Source organism: Varroa jacobsoni, unplaced genomic scaffold (genome assembly GCF_002532875.2).
Source record: "Varroa jacobsoni isolate VJ856 unplaced genomic scaffold, vjacob_1.0 scaffold_906, whole genome shotgun sequence".
In the NCBI taxonomy this organism is placed as follows: domain Eukaryota; kingdom Metazoa; phylum Arthropoda; class Arachnida; order Mesostigmata; family Varroidae; genus Varroa; species Varroa jacobsoni.
In genome coordinates, this window is record NW_019213808.1 from 32704 (window position 1) to 48314 (window position 15611).

At 42.7% G+C, this 15611-nt stretch overlaps 1 protein-coding gene across 1 annotated transcript in view; it reads right to left on the reverse strand.

Annotated features, from left to right (window-relative positions):
• Positions 1-9445: 9445 nt before the first annotated feature.
• Positions 9446-15611, reverse strand: part of LOC111264864 (uncharacterized) — a 66480-nt gene continuing 60314 nt past the window's right edge. Inside the window, exon 3 of the mRNA XM_022841090.2 lies at positions 9446-15469. Within this exon, the coding sequence (XP_022696825.1) occupies positions 14841-15469 (629 nt within the window). The 3' untranslated portion in view covers positions 9446-14840. The remainder of the gene's footprint in view (positions 15470-15611) is intronic.

Consider the following 15611-nt stretch of genomic DNA (forward strand, 5'->3'; position numbering starts at 1 on the left):
GCCAAAAGCCGCAGGTTGTTATCCTGCCGAGTTTCTTCAACGAAGCGTATCAACTGCCGATGGATGACAAAAGTTGCTCTGCGTCTACGCGAAACCCTCTAAGCGGATGCCAGCTCTTTCACGCAGTTCTAAGTAAAAGGAAAAGTCTAAAAAGTTTCATTTTGAATAAGCCTGAAAGAGATGCATAAGTTGGGCCTACTACTTCTGGTGGCTCAAGTAAACAGAATTCGCTAAATAGGTGAATCATTCGGTAGAGATTCGACGCCGTCCCATATTGGCAAAGCCGACGAACGCATTTCTGTCGAAAATCGTTGTCCTCTCCGTATCGTTAGTGGAATAACCATCGCGTATTGCTTGCAGTGTTGATTTAGGTACACGTAAGCATAGGGTGCGCTGTGCACGTGCATAAATGGCTGTTTATAGTGCAGACTGTCGAAGCCACTAATGCTCACCTACTTCTACGTGAAGCAAATCTAGCTCGGTGAAATGTTTACGCAAGGTAGAAGCCTCGAAGCGATTAGGTCAGTTGGACCATTGTCGCAGGAGCAGACGGCGTCGTGCTTGCCATTTTACCAGCTGTCTCTAAGTTGCACGAGGTATAATGCTGGAGAATTGCCTTTTAAAACAACACCAGAAAAGTTTACTTCACTCGAGAGAAATCGGCTGACGGTGGCGCAGGGAAAACGAAGAAGAAAAAGAAGTAAACTTGCACTTCATTGCTTCAAATACAACGCTCATCTTTTACAGCAATGGCGTCATACCCTGTTCGTGCACTGATGCGATGCATTGATACGAAGTAGCTCTGACACGCAAAAACAACAGTTTCACAAGCGCTCGAACCGACTCAATGATGCGTTCGTTTGCTACTTCGCGTTCGAGGTCTTTATGTGATCGGTGTCCAGACACCTCGCTCACCTGTCATAACACAAGCATAACATCGAACGAATGTGAAGCGACGTCAGCGTGTGAAGCTTTTATGATAACAGTACCTAATAATAACACGGCCGACGGCAACGGTACAACATCGCTCTTGCCCTCTTGTTTTCGCTTCAAACCATCTGGCCGCCTCCAAAATAAAATAGTTTTTATAGTATTTCTCGTTTTGACAACGGTCACGATGAGACCGGCCATGTGCGTATATTTGAATATGTATATTATGATACAGCACACATCAACAACACTATGTACGTTCGTATATACTTCCTTCAGCTTGGATATAGCATCCATATAGGCCTAAATATAAAATCTCTCCTATTCGATGTCTCTGAATAAACACGTGTGGGATCGAGTAGGTCGGCTAGATTTTGACAAAGAAGACGCATATTATATTTAGGAACTACAGTAGATTCTGCCAATGCTTATGAGTTGCGTGTGAGAAACTGGAAAGTTAATATGGATTTTACAATTGAAAAGCATGTACAAGTTATTAGAAATCAGTCTTTAGTGTAAGGATTTCATAATTGAGAGTTACCAAGTTTACAAATATATATTTATCTATATATCAAGGCATACGATCTGCCTATGCTGGGGACAAGACAAATCGATCAATCGAGCTTCTTGTAACATTTGTTGAAAAAATAACTTTTTATCCGCACACATTGTGTAACGCTCATATGTGATCGGTGATGCTGTGCCTTTTCCTTTCGTTTCATTCAGATTGAGCTCGAAACCCCATTTTTAACCCCAAGGGTTTGTTCAGGTTCTCTTAAGTCTAACACAGATTAGCCCTTACACGTTCGTGCAAGCATCTACAACAATCGCGAGGCAAGCTTGGTTTAGACTGCTGTAATTCCTACGACCTGGACAAGTATTATAGTCAGAGATGGTAAGATTGTATAAACATGACCACTAAACATATCGCTATATATGCACGCCCTCAGGGATCTCCTATAGCTCGGCGTGCGCTATTCTTGGCCGTCTGCGCGCTTCAGCTTATTCCCTGAGGAGCATCTTTATCGATATGTTTTCTCGCTCTGAGCAACTCGACCTGCCTTACTTCCACACGGACCCCACAACCTCATCTACAGCTTGCTCAGCTAAGAACCGCATCGTCTCGCAGAGTCTAGGACCAACGCTGGCTCGATGAGGTAACTGTATATGTCTTCGGGGTTCAAACCAAACCGCGTGAACTCAACCGATACCAGAAGCTAATCTACGCTTAGTTTGGGCTACGCCAGTAGTTCTACATGACCTTCTGTGAGCCGCGGACTTCCGTGGGAAATCTATATGCATATCACAAATTGGAATAAGAAAAAGAAGCTAGTAAGATAGCCATGTAAATACCTCTGAACGCACGCGTTTCTCCCTCCATTTAGCAGTCCTAAGTGTATACTATGTATTGTGTTGAATTTTTATTTGAACATTTTAGTATTATATTGTCGGTTGGCGGGAAAATTCAAAACGTGGTCAGATCTAACGAGCAGTATTATACGATCCCGTCTGCATTGAAGATCTCGTCTGCTCCCCAATCCCTGTGGGTGTGCCTCGACCTCACAAGCGTTGAGGCATCGTGCAGCCACCCCACCCACTCACCCAAGTCGTCGGCGGTGCACCCGCTGTTGCCGCCACCACTTCTGTTCACCTTACTCACGTCGTCTCCTTTAGCGGCCTCCAGGGAAGTTGCCATTGGGTTTCCTGAGACAGCCCACATTCTTGCCTTGAACCCTGTGAAAAGGAAAGGTACCTAGATATGCCCATGCCATCTTCCATTGCCCATAGCCTGTTCCAACAACAGCAACTGGCTACACCGTCTAATAAAGATATATATCTCTACGCCGCCCACAATCCACAGCGGCCTTTCGGCCTATATCTTCCGCGCTGTCAGGCCCGCGAGCACTTGCGGAACGTCCGATCGGTCCTTCTGACCGACGAGCGCGTATACTGCCACAGGCCGTATTTTCGTTGCTGCTGGTGCCAACGGAACGATAAACGAAAAAAAGGAATGCTGCTAAATTACAAAATGTCCAAATCGCGTTCGGCAATTACAAGTTGCCCAAGATAGAGGCAAATTCCTTGACGTGTATAGACTCGCCTGAAGCTGTGTGTGGGATGACGGTAAGTCGGGGGTTCTTAGTGTGATAGAGGTTAACTCATGTGCCGATCTCGACAAACTGGACGTATTGCGCTCGTTTTTTCCAGATACATATATATACATACATGGTGTGGAGGCTAAGGGAAATTTCTTTTGTAATAGCGGAAAAGGAGTTTTAAAAGAACCAGTGTTGGCCAGATGCCATAGTTCGGGCGCGTTAGGTTCTTCCCCTTTTACCTTTTCTCTGGAGAGAGGTCTTACGCCTCTAGGCGGCGTTAGTCTCTAGCCAACAATTCAGGGGTCTTCAGAGACTTGCGTGGTTCTTTGTTCTCTCACGCACCCTCATTGGCTTGCCCCAGTGCGATCGTTGCTACTTGCTTTTCCAAAACAAATTGAGGAAGTGGAAAAGTAGGCAACTGACAGGCAAGCCGGCAGGCCGAAAATGAGACATATAGTGTGACGGACGAAATGAGAGATGTTCATGGAGATATTCCCTTTTCGGAACCAAACCACGGGACTGTAATGTGCTTTACCCGAAGTGATGGCTCTAGTTGTTTCCGCTCTGTTTGTTAGTTAGAGCAAGAACGTCAATACTTCCGATAGTTGAAGGCATTTGGTGAAAAGGGTAAACGTAAGAGTAGCATGATGAGGCATTATTTCAGTTAACCGTTGATTTTTTAAATTCGCCGAAAAACTCTAAATAAAAGCAAATACTCAATATCTTGTATAATTTGTATATTATTGAGGGAGTCATGTTGTACTTGATGGCAAGTCCCTATGCTACAGTATTAGATGTGTAATCGTTAACACAAGTATGATTATGCGTTACAATATTGAGCATAGGTTCGAGGCACCTTTCATATCTAGCTGCTCTGCGAAGTACTCAAAAGAAATTACGTGCATTTATGACGAAATCCATATATAGATATATAACTTCATCTTACTGCTTTGACACAATCAGGCAATTCAGAGAAACCTATATACGGCACTGGCTTAACATCGGTTATTCTGACTATTTCAAAAAGAGGTCTATAAAAATCCTTTCGTCTATATAGGTCTAGATAGGTTTATATAGGCCCGTCAGTATGAGCAAACCAGCCCCCTAAAAGGTTTCAGCCAGCCATGCATCTTGTAATAAAATAACGACGTATGCTGGGTTAACTCAGGGACAACGAAATATTATTTTCTATCGCTTGTTTTTCTTGTGCTTCTTGGTATTAACTTGCATATTACTCCTCTAATAGCATTTGCCTCATCATTGTCCATTCGAAAGCATATCCATTCTTTCGAATGGAGAATGGATATTCTCCAACGTTGGTCGTATGCCACTGGCATGTTATTCTATTCTTAACGTTCTGCAGGCATTGAACTACCGCTACTGCTCGAACTCTTGCTGCTGCCGTTAATACCAGCGGTACCTAACATTATTCCAAATGGTCCTACTCGTCCGAAGCTTATGTGGATGGCAAAGTCTACCTTCCAGTTCCTTAATGCCTGAATGCCTTTGGAATTCTTCTCCCTTATAGAGAAATTTGGGACGTCGACAGAGACCGCGCAGTGCTTCTGTAAATTGTGTGCTTTCGAACGATCGTTTTGGACAACAGCAAGAGCAAACGGACGAGTACAACGGTGGTGCTTTGGCAGCACTATAAAAAAGCACGCCTCAGTCCGGAAGCGCTTTGCCTGATGTGGTCCAGACGGCGCCGCACAGGCCTTCACCCATAACGAACGAAGCGGCGGCAGCTTGAAGAATATTGGCACACGGTCATGTTGTTGGCCAGGTCTGCCAATGTTTACCAGCGATGGCTTCGTCTGAACCCCAACTCGTCCGGAAGCCGCAAGTGCCAGGACATTCCAACTCTCGACCACACCAACTCTCAGATCCATTTCACCAAATCAGACCAACCGGGGCTCATCTCTACGCACTCTGCTAGTCTACTAGTCGGCTATTTTAAAGCTAGCTCGGCTGTAGGATAAAGACAGGGCAGACGCTTTTGCGTATATCAGCCATAGCAGCAGGCAAACCAAGTGAGAACCAGGACGAAGGTCACCCCTGGGCAGTCCTCTGCACCTTGCAATTCGCCTGTGGGTTCAACAACTATCGTATGATATGAACATAATCCATACCGTTCCGGTGCCAAGCGTCTGCGCCAGCCGTCTTTTCGGCAAGCCATAACGGCCATACGGGTTATACCGAGAGCGGTGCATCCGCCGTATTGCGTCTTAGGGAGTACGACATTTGGCAGCTGAAGGGAGCACGTCTGACTGAATATAACTCCGACTGCTTGCTGTACCAAGTAAACTATGTAAGGACAAGGCAAAGCGATTTTTTTTCCTTAAAAGGGTCGAAAAGGTCTGTCTAACGAACTTGATCGGCCGATTGTTGAACCAGAAAACGACTAGGCTATAAGTTTCTATCATAAAGCAACTTCTTTTGGTCATAACGTTTATTATGCATTTTAACATATGCTGACGGCATGTGTTAAAAAATAAGAAGAAAATTAAATACTAAAAGAAAATCCTTCGACTATTACGCCGAGGTCGTAATATGCACCGCAGAGCATTCGTGCTACTAGAATAGGCGAAACATACGTGGCCAGCTCGGATCAGTGATCTTATTTCGCAAGTACTGATTTCAGTCGGGCAAAAAGGTCACCATTTCCACTATAGTGTCCGGCGATGCTCGATGCTGAGGTGTGCCAAGGCATGTTATCATGTATTTATTAGCACCGTCGAGTACCATTGGGTCATGGGTTGTTACAGATTGGTGTCAAAAGTCTCGACGTTGCTAGACGGGGCGCGATCATCATTAAGCCCACAGCTGCAATCAGCAAGTTGGCAACGGCGTAAATGGCCAATAATCGGCGATAGTGGGGTCCCGAAGTCCTCACAATACTGACGCAAGTTCCGGACATAGTGAGTGTCGAACGCTTCTGTAGCTTTCAAAGGTATAGGCAGCCGAGATCGGAAAGTTGCGACTTTATTAGCTATTTGCGCCCACGCAGATCGCGACGTTGGTGCAGATCACACTATTAAGAAAATAACACTAACATCGGCTACGGAGTTAACGAATCTAAGCAGCGAGCAGTGCGGAAGATCTCCCGTGGACGAACTGCGAAAAAGTGTATGAGATCGCTAAGTTTTTGAGAACACCTATCGCGAGTAACGAAATTCTGTATAGGAGAGGTTTATTACTAGGTAAGCCTGAAGCTACAGGCCCTAAGGCCTATCGTGGACCAGATCTGCAAAGATAAATTACAAAGTAGACAATCTTAATGAAGCTTCGACTCAGTCATTTGACATTTTGATCAATAGCGAACGGAAAGGTAACAGGTCATTGTGTGTTGTCTCTCTAAGCACGTTGGCAGCACTTTATAAGTCTATTGGATGCCGATCGATTTTAAAGTTAGCATAGCATATTAACATACATTATGCGTTCCATTAGCATGGGTAAAAAGCAGAAAAACTTGAAATATAATAACATACACACTGGGGCTAGCGAGTTCGAGCTAACTTATTGATGATGAATGCCCTGAAAATGTTCAAGAGGATAACTTTTCAATAGAAATCGCATCAAACGGTAATGTGTTGAATAACAATAGCGTGTTAGATTAATATGTGCCGCTTATAGACCCGGTGAATGACAATAGCCCGCTACGGTATAAACCGTGTATCAAAAACTAGAAGTTCCCCTATGCAAACGTGTGCGGTCATAAAGTCTTCATGACACTGCTCGTACTTCAACCAAGTTCATCTAGTTTATGTTGTAAAGCGTCTGCTCCGAAAAATTTTGGGAATAAACGCATACATTTTCGGAGGTTCGCAACAATTTGGATAAGTATCAAAGCGGTGGTCAATAGTAGGTCAACAACCATAACGGCGTCAGATCTGTCAGAAGTAAGAGCTCGCTGGTCCATGGATTTACCGTGTGATTACCGCATGTTACACACAGGAAGAAGGACGACGATACCAACGATATATTTGATAGGACTATTTTTGTAAACAAGCAATGCTAAACGCTTCTTGGAAATAATATAATGGAAAAAATCAACACTCGGTTCACCTGTGGAAACTTACCGAAAATGAGCCATTTGTCGCTTGTCTAGCAGTCAACAATACAACAAACCTACCCACCTACTGTAATAACTAAAAACTAATTAGTTTTTAGTAGATGCGGTCACCTAAACTTTAAACGGACTGAATTGTTTACTTTTATAGACGCAGAACAGTGATTCCAATACCCCTACGAACTTTTCGACATATACACGCTTCGTACACACTGACGAAAAAACGCAAACACCCACATATTACACTTTAAAAATTAGCCTGTATGATGTCGATGGTCGAACGTAAAGGAATATTTTAGACGAAAACCTCGATTGACGCACGGTGAAGTATTTTTGTAACCTCGTTTGGATCGTAGATCATTTCGGACACGCTACTGTTTACTTTTACTTATGCGTTCGTCTAGAAGTATAACAAACGTTTGCCATTGGAAGCTCGCTAGAAATCTTCGAGTTCCACAGGCAAGGCTACCCCGACAATCATAATATCGAGCAAATATATTCTAATGGGAATTCAATCTGAAGAAGCGATTGCTACGGAAGAATTTCGAGCGCCGCCAATATCGTACTTTTCCAGAGGAAAGGTTTCCAGCGTTATGGACTTTATAGATTATACAGAGTTACAGAGAGAGAGAGAGAGTTACAGAGACAACATGTGCTATTTATCCGTGTTTCATCCGTGTTTAGGTACACTAAGTTACATTAAGTGCATGAGACGCCAGCTAAACTATGTTGGTCTCAAAGCTAAATATATGTGTTGAATGGATATGAAGAGAGAAGATTTTATACTGCCAATTATTCTCGCAAACGCAAAGTTTCTATAGACTTACGCAGCTCTCCAAACAGCCTGTGCGTCTGGCTAGGATCGAAATGAATACAAATCGATTGTCTAACTAATTATCCTTGGCGTGGAAAATTCGGTTCTCCTTTAACCGTACCTATATTATTAAGCGCTTGTACATGCATTTTGCTGGATAGCACCGCGAAATCTTTGCCTGCGACCAGAGTTACGGGCGCTGACATATCGCAGGTAGGATGTCTTAAGTTCAATGCGGTACTTAAAGTTACCAAGCACATGTGCTCTCGTGGGTTTTAAATAGGCGCGTAGTTGATGCGTTTATAATACAGTATTGTTTATTTTTGTCAACATCTACAGAACTAACAGGATTCGATTGTATTGAAGGTGGCCTCATCGGGAATGCCGCTCCTCCATATACCTATACGCGTTGTCCGATGGCTTTTAGCCAGACGCCGACATTAGCTAAAACAATCAATCGTTCAACAACAAAACTACTTCATTTTGTCTTGCTTCAATGTTTTTCCGCTTCCGGACGGAGCATTTGCGGGTGTCGCGCATCCTATCAACAGCGACGTTAGGTGCGAAATTCCCACATTATGTCGCCCACTACTAAGTTCATCCGTCAAAAGCCCATCGGGGTCCTCTGAATCACTTGCATATCACTTACATACTGAGCCAAGACTGCTGTAAAAAGATTTTGTAGTCGCGTATCAATGTATAGAACCTTTGCAGTAATACACCGGTTTCTGTCTGCTGTTTGCCTTCATCGTGCTAAACGGACGTCTGCTTTCGCCAACGATAGTCCCAATCTAACGTCTGTCTTTTTTTCTCGATTTAGCCCTAGTTCTATAATAGCTCGCAATTTCACTCTACACAGTGGATCCGATCCAGCGAAACAACGGCTACAAATCGCATTTGATCATTGCGCTATCGGTGCTCCCTATAACCGGAAATCACCCGTATAACGTATAACGTAACGGCGCCAAATTTTGCAGCTGCCCGAACGCCTTTCAATTACGACTTCGCTGCAGGCTGGAGGCAACTGTCGGGGGATCCGTCACCTCCCCACAGATCGGTCGGTGGCTGGAAACAAACAACGCTTCATTAGCTGCACTAATAACCCCGATCGCTTCACCCTTCTGCTGCACGCATAGGTCTGTCTATCTCCGTAGATACGGCACACGCTGTCATGGCCAGCTCTGTCCTGAAGCAATATAAAACAGTTTACGAGGCAACCTTTCCTATGTGGACCCCTACCAAAGGGTTATAGACGACACAGAATTCCATTTATGCCTCGTAGGCAAAGAGGAGTTAATATGTCATTGAAATTAAAAAAAAGAGAAAGTTTTGCCATCTGCTTATACGAGTTATCAACATCTTCCTCTATTTTGAATACAGTCGCAAGTGATTTACGTCGTATTTTTGTACTAGTCTGCCAAGTGGTAGAGACGGTAATTTTATGATGTTTTTCTTTAGTATCCCGCACTCAGATTTAATAGACATTAAAAAAGAGTTTAAGACATTACAACGATCAAGAAAAGACCATAAAGCTGATTTTCATCGTCTTAAATGCCATTCATTTATTTCTGTTTGTTTTTAGTATTTTTTTCTTATTCATGTTGTTTATAGGCTTTTTATGTCTGTTTAATAAATATTTAAATATAATACAAATTAAGGAACAACTAATATTTACACACACGGTTTTTTAGCTACAGGGCTCGTCTAGCTCCCCGCTCATTTGAGTTCTCATCTCTGTTCAATCTTCGTTGTTGTCATCTTGAAGTTTATCTGTTTGTTTAGGTGGTAAGTTGATTTTGCCTTACGCACGTTGACTTGTTCAGCAAAAAACTCCGAAGGGGGAAAAAATTGCTTGCGCCCTTAAAATTCTCTCATACAGGGTATTTTTTCGTCTTTAATAATAATAATTTCTTATATATTTTTTCTGTTACCTGGGACTTCCTCTCAAATTTGCACTAGCAGTAACGATCATTTTTATCCCATTTCACTTATTTTGGTTTTTGTAAATATTCTATGCACAGAAAACCTTCTCATGAAGGTGGGAGATTTTCAAAGCGGCTTCACGATGCATGGCTGCAAAAATGTTATAATTATATATCCTAATATTTATGTCAGGGTTACAATAAGGGTCTTTAATAGTAGCAATAATAATAATAGCTTTTTTTTTTCTAATAGTTGTAGATTTTTGAATCATTTTATTTTAAATTTACTAAGAACTGTAAAGTTATTATCGTAAATGCTATTCTCCAATGTTGACCGCGCATTACTTTGTTCGCTCCCTTCAAAAATCGAGCTTTTCTGTTCAGGTTCCCTCGGTGATTTGATTTGCTATTTTTATACTGACTTTCTTCCTACTCTTTTCCTCTGATTATAAGTTTTTTTTTTTGCTCAAATTATTATTAAGTTGTATCCTTGTGCACAGCTGTGATGATAACCGTTTATCATTACGTTTACTTTTTAATCTCATTAACTGTAATTGTTATTTTTTTGTATAGTATTTATATATCTATATATAGATTTCCTTTAACATTCTGTAGCTGTGGCGCGAGGCGGCCGTTCCGTCCGGGGTACAGACACAACACAGGTGTGATGCAGGACGCGAACGAGAAGACTACACAACTGACGCCAGGGATGGTACAGAGTGATGGTGCTGGTGATGAACTGGTTTATTGAACATAATTCATAGGCACTCACTTCTAACCTCTTCCACGTACGACAGCATATCGCGTTAAATCACTACGATCTAGATCATCTATCGCACGTTCAGACCGTATAGTTTACTGCGCCCCCATTCCACACAACAGAAGCAACCTAAGGAACAATATCGAAACGTTGTGATTTTTCTTTGTTAGCGGAACTTCTTTGTTTTGTTTGATAGATTAGATTACTCAACGAAGTTTTTTTTACTACCAAAATACTCATTCGAAAATGAAGGGAGCACCGGAACATGTTGTGGAGAAGAAGGCACGGGAATTACGTTGAAAAATTCAGCCACAATTTCTAGCCAAAAAATAATTTACCAATCCCTTCGCCGATCATGTCTGCCACTCGAACCATTTACGCTATTTAGGCGTTGTATAATCTTCTCGCCGCTGTTAGCAATAGACTCCTTCTTTTCATGGTCATCATCGGCGTCATATTCATCATATGAATATACTTATCGTTATTAATAGTATCTCTATTATGTACATTAATTCGGACGGGCAACGTCACCTCGCAGCTTTACTTAACCGTCTTTCCTTGATCTGATTTTTTTTCGCGGTGACCACACGCCGCCGGCGATTTTCCCTCTAATAGATCTCGTTCTTGATTCATTCTATACTCAGTTCAATGGCGACTGGCCACATATGAATTTATATGATTTTATTGTATCAGCTGGTAATGTAACCGGGCTGAAGCAATGTCGAGATCGAGTTGGACCGTGCTATCAGCACCACGGTCGATACCGCTCTTCCATTTATCGGCGTTTTACGTTGTTCGGTGAAAACGGTGGGGAGCTGGCGTCAAAGAATCGTGTCAAAGGTTGGGTGCTAATTGAGATATTATAGCAAGATCTTATTTAATGTTTTCTACTTGACAACACTACAGTAAACAATTGTGAGTGTATAGGCTAGTTGCGTTGTGGCAGGTGCAATTACGCTGGGCAGATCTGCAATGGCAAGCGATTTCGTCGCTAAGCCAAACCAACCGGAGATTTTTGTGTGAGGCTTGCTTACCAAAAGCATGACATGCTTGCGAAGAGTCGTGAATACATTAATTTACGAGACCATTATTTTAATGTATCCCGAGCTGCTTAGTCAGCACATCGTATTTTTTGGGGGGTTTTACTACTTGGGCCTTGCTACTAGGCTGTGAGTTGAATTTTAAAACACTATTCCGGAGATATTTCCTCTTAGTAACATAGGGTTGACCGCAGTGCTGTTGAGAAAATGGGTCACTCATTTTCTCATTCTTTATATCAAGAGACTTTGCGAAGCTTAATGCATGATGTGCTTGCCAAATCTTCGGAACAGAGTTCAATTAAAACGACGCTAATTGGAGACCGTTTCAAATATGCGTAGAGTCAGAGAGCAAGGTTGGGGGATTTCGATGAAATCTGCCAGAGTTGTTTTTGGGTCATCAGGCTGTTAGACCGTGATTCAACTCCGTGGTCCCGCAGGGACTGGGGAAGACGACGTTGGGTAATAAATGACCTTGTACACAGGTATAACTGATTTCTGTCATCTTTCTTTTTGTGTAATTTTCGCTCCGCGTTTTCTTCTTTATTGTGGTAATAGCTTTCAGATAATAAAAAAACCTCTGTCGCCACCGTTGATGAATTATTAATCATTTCATTTTATGGTAACAAACGAAATGGCAAGTAACGCTGTCCTTTCGTTAATGGCGCCTGATTTTCCGCATCTCCACTGTTCATGACCATTCTCTCGACCATATCTCTATATTCTCGTCGTTATTTACACACGGCTCTTACTCGTAGACAGCAAAAACGAACGGTGGATACTCTTTAGGTCTCTCAGTTTTGTCTAGATTTGCTCCATACATATATCTCAGCTTTCAAATACCCCCCTCGCTCGACCCTCTCATTTCTCCGATTCTTCTTTTCTAACTTTCTGCCCCTGTCCAGGAGTCTTGAGTTTACCCAGATGCTCCTCACATGCTCGGTATCTTAGACACACAGTAAGCGCATATTCACAAAAAATATCGCCCATACGCTGGAACGTACGAACTGGTCACTTATACACACATAGACACACACGCAGATACTTATGCTCACATATAATGATACCAATTTAAATACTGATACACATCCAGCTTACACACTCATATAGCTAGACACAGACATCTTGTTGACACTCCTTCTTCCACTCCAAGCCGTCTATCTAAAAGCAATTACACCAAACTTCGAATCCCGTAAATTTCAACAGAAAAACAGAATAACACTTTAGGTGCATTTCTTCCCTTTTATTCTATCGACAAACACATTTACAAGTATGTCGATTTAACATTTTGATGGGTGCTGTCTTACGCACTCATCCTGAGTTTAATCACTTAGCTCTTTCTCCTACTGGTATTAATAGCTTCTCCTTGCTGTCGATCCTCTGTTCCAGTCGCTCCCAACATCCTGCATGTCATTCCCTGTATTTTACTCCACGACCCCTTGTGGGTCGGTTGTGTTTCATTTATCCCTTCTATCTTGATCACTTACCTATAATCTTATTTATTATTATTTTTTGTGTGTCGGTTTCTGTTTTTTGAAAATAACACCGAAAATAAATATATCACAGCATCGGGCATGTTGTCTATTTCTCTCGGTTGCCTTCTCGTCTGACCTGTGCCTCGGTTAGGCGTAGACGAGAGCTCCTACGAAGTTTCATCGAACGCCAATCTTGTTTTCGCACAGTGATCATTTAATATCCTTAGTTTTGCTTCTCTGCTTGTGGCTTGTCTGCCTTTTTTTTGTAGGCCGTCCGTCTAGTGCCCGTAACACCTCATCTCTCTATATGTCTTCTTTTTCTGTTTATGCACTTGCCGCGTATTCTTTTTACAACTTCAAAATGTTTGGGTGTCTCTGAGTAGATCTGTAGATCTGTTACTTTCTTACGTCTGTTACTAGTTACTCTTTACAGTACCGCTTAATTCTTCTCAATTATTATCTCGTGAGAACATGTATTTCTTTCGAAACTCTTAATATTATCGCCATCGCTTAGATGTTCTCCTTATCTGGTGGAATTCTTGAACACGACGGAACTGTTACATGTCTGCAGCCCTCAGTAAGTCTGTAATGCTAGATAGCCAATTTCTTCAAAATTCTCCTAAAAGACTTCGGAGGTCGATTTCTCTTGCAGCATCTGTTAGAGGCATAGACCTCGAATAGGTCTTTGAGCAGTGGGCTCAAGGGACTTAAAAATTTTCGGAACCTTTTCTGCGGACCTGACGGTTACTCCACCAGAATGCAAAGGTACGGCGCCAATAGTCATCTTTATAATATGAATTACGCGTGTCTGTGTATTAATTATATTGGTTTGTTTGTGTGGTCCACTTGATACTGCAACTATTTACAGACAAGATAGTAAAGGAGCCACTATCAGCCGTACGCCAAGAACCTGCGCCACGTTTGAAGCCGTCTGCTATAATGTGTCCGTGTCTCCAACCCTGTGTAGGGGGCGGAAAATCTTGTACGTCGCGCCACTCGACTCGATTATACACATACATATATATCTTTACATATATTGGACATTATATTACGGGTAGCTGAGATCAATCGGTTAGACAATCAGTAAAGTTACAAGAACCCAAACTAGCCTATAACGTGATAACGTTTCACGAGCTGGTGGTAGGGCACAGAGTGGGATTGGCGGTAAGCTTACCGACTTATGTTAGAGTATATATATGTAGATATATATGTATATATATGTGTTAAGTTGTATAAACTGAGCTAATTTGTTGTCATTTGGCCTAGTGTCTCTCTGGCAAAATCGAATGCGTTTGCTTCTTCCAACTAACACACTGTTCATTATTTCCATACGAATTATCGCTGAATTGAATAAAACCGAGGTATCTGTCAGCACCGCCATTCGAACGTATTTGCTATACATTATCAGCGCCACCAATCAAAGACGATCGTCGAGTTCTCCAAACTGAGACAGGTTCTGGCACATGTAAGATATCATCAATATCAATCAGTCGTTTTTCTCCTTTACTACCACTAAATAATAATAATGGTAATAATAGTACATAGAGCATTTTCTATCCTTTCTGTGTTTCATCTTTCTTCCACGGTGTCCTCCTTTCTCTTAAATATGTGCGACAGTTTATAATCATATCGTTCCGGATATTCTATAGACTTCAGTGTCTCTTTTCTATCCACTGTATTCCGCAATAATATGTCCATCTGCCCACTTTTAGCAGGCAGGAACTCTCAAACGGATCACCGCTGCATCATCATTCTTATGACAAGCATTAATAGAGACGTGCTCACAAGCGTGAGCAAACGTCCAATGAACGACGATTTTTGATGCAAACTGTTGGAGCTGTTCGTGAGTCCTTCCTTCTTTCCGGCCCGTTCCCATGCTCGACCTCTTTCAAGGCTGTTTAGCGGCTTTTTAAACACTGCCGTGTCGTCAGAAACAGGTCGGTCCGGATTCTTGAAGTGGGGACGCTTGTGAGGCCAATCAGGCTTACGAGGGCTGGAGGGGTAACCCCCAGCGAATTGACCCTGACCAGGCGCATGGGGTATATGGGGCCAATAGTCCACCGTACTGCTCGCCTCGTGGCTGCTTCCGCCTCCGTGCGAATTGTGGTGATGGCCGTGATGAGTACGTCGTACGGGGAAACCTCGGTCCCGATCGCCAATGTCCGATCCACGATGGTGACCTAAGCGATCCAAGCGGCCAAGGCGGTCTGGCCGGTCTAAGTAGTCCTGACGACCACCCGATGCTGGCTTGTGCGAGGGTGGATGCGTGTAGAACGGGTAGATGACATTGTTCTCCTCAACGTTCGGCATAAACGTCGTTGTGCTTGTAGTTGCTGCAGGGGTTGGTCGGACTCGTGCTTCCTCTGCAGAAAAATAGAGTACAAACATGGCGTGGGTTAAATAAACGGCGCGAAGCTATCATATTTTGAACGACATGAACCCTATATTAATCTCAAATGGAATCGCACATGCAGATGAGCTTACCGGAATGGAATAGTGAAAAGC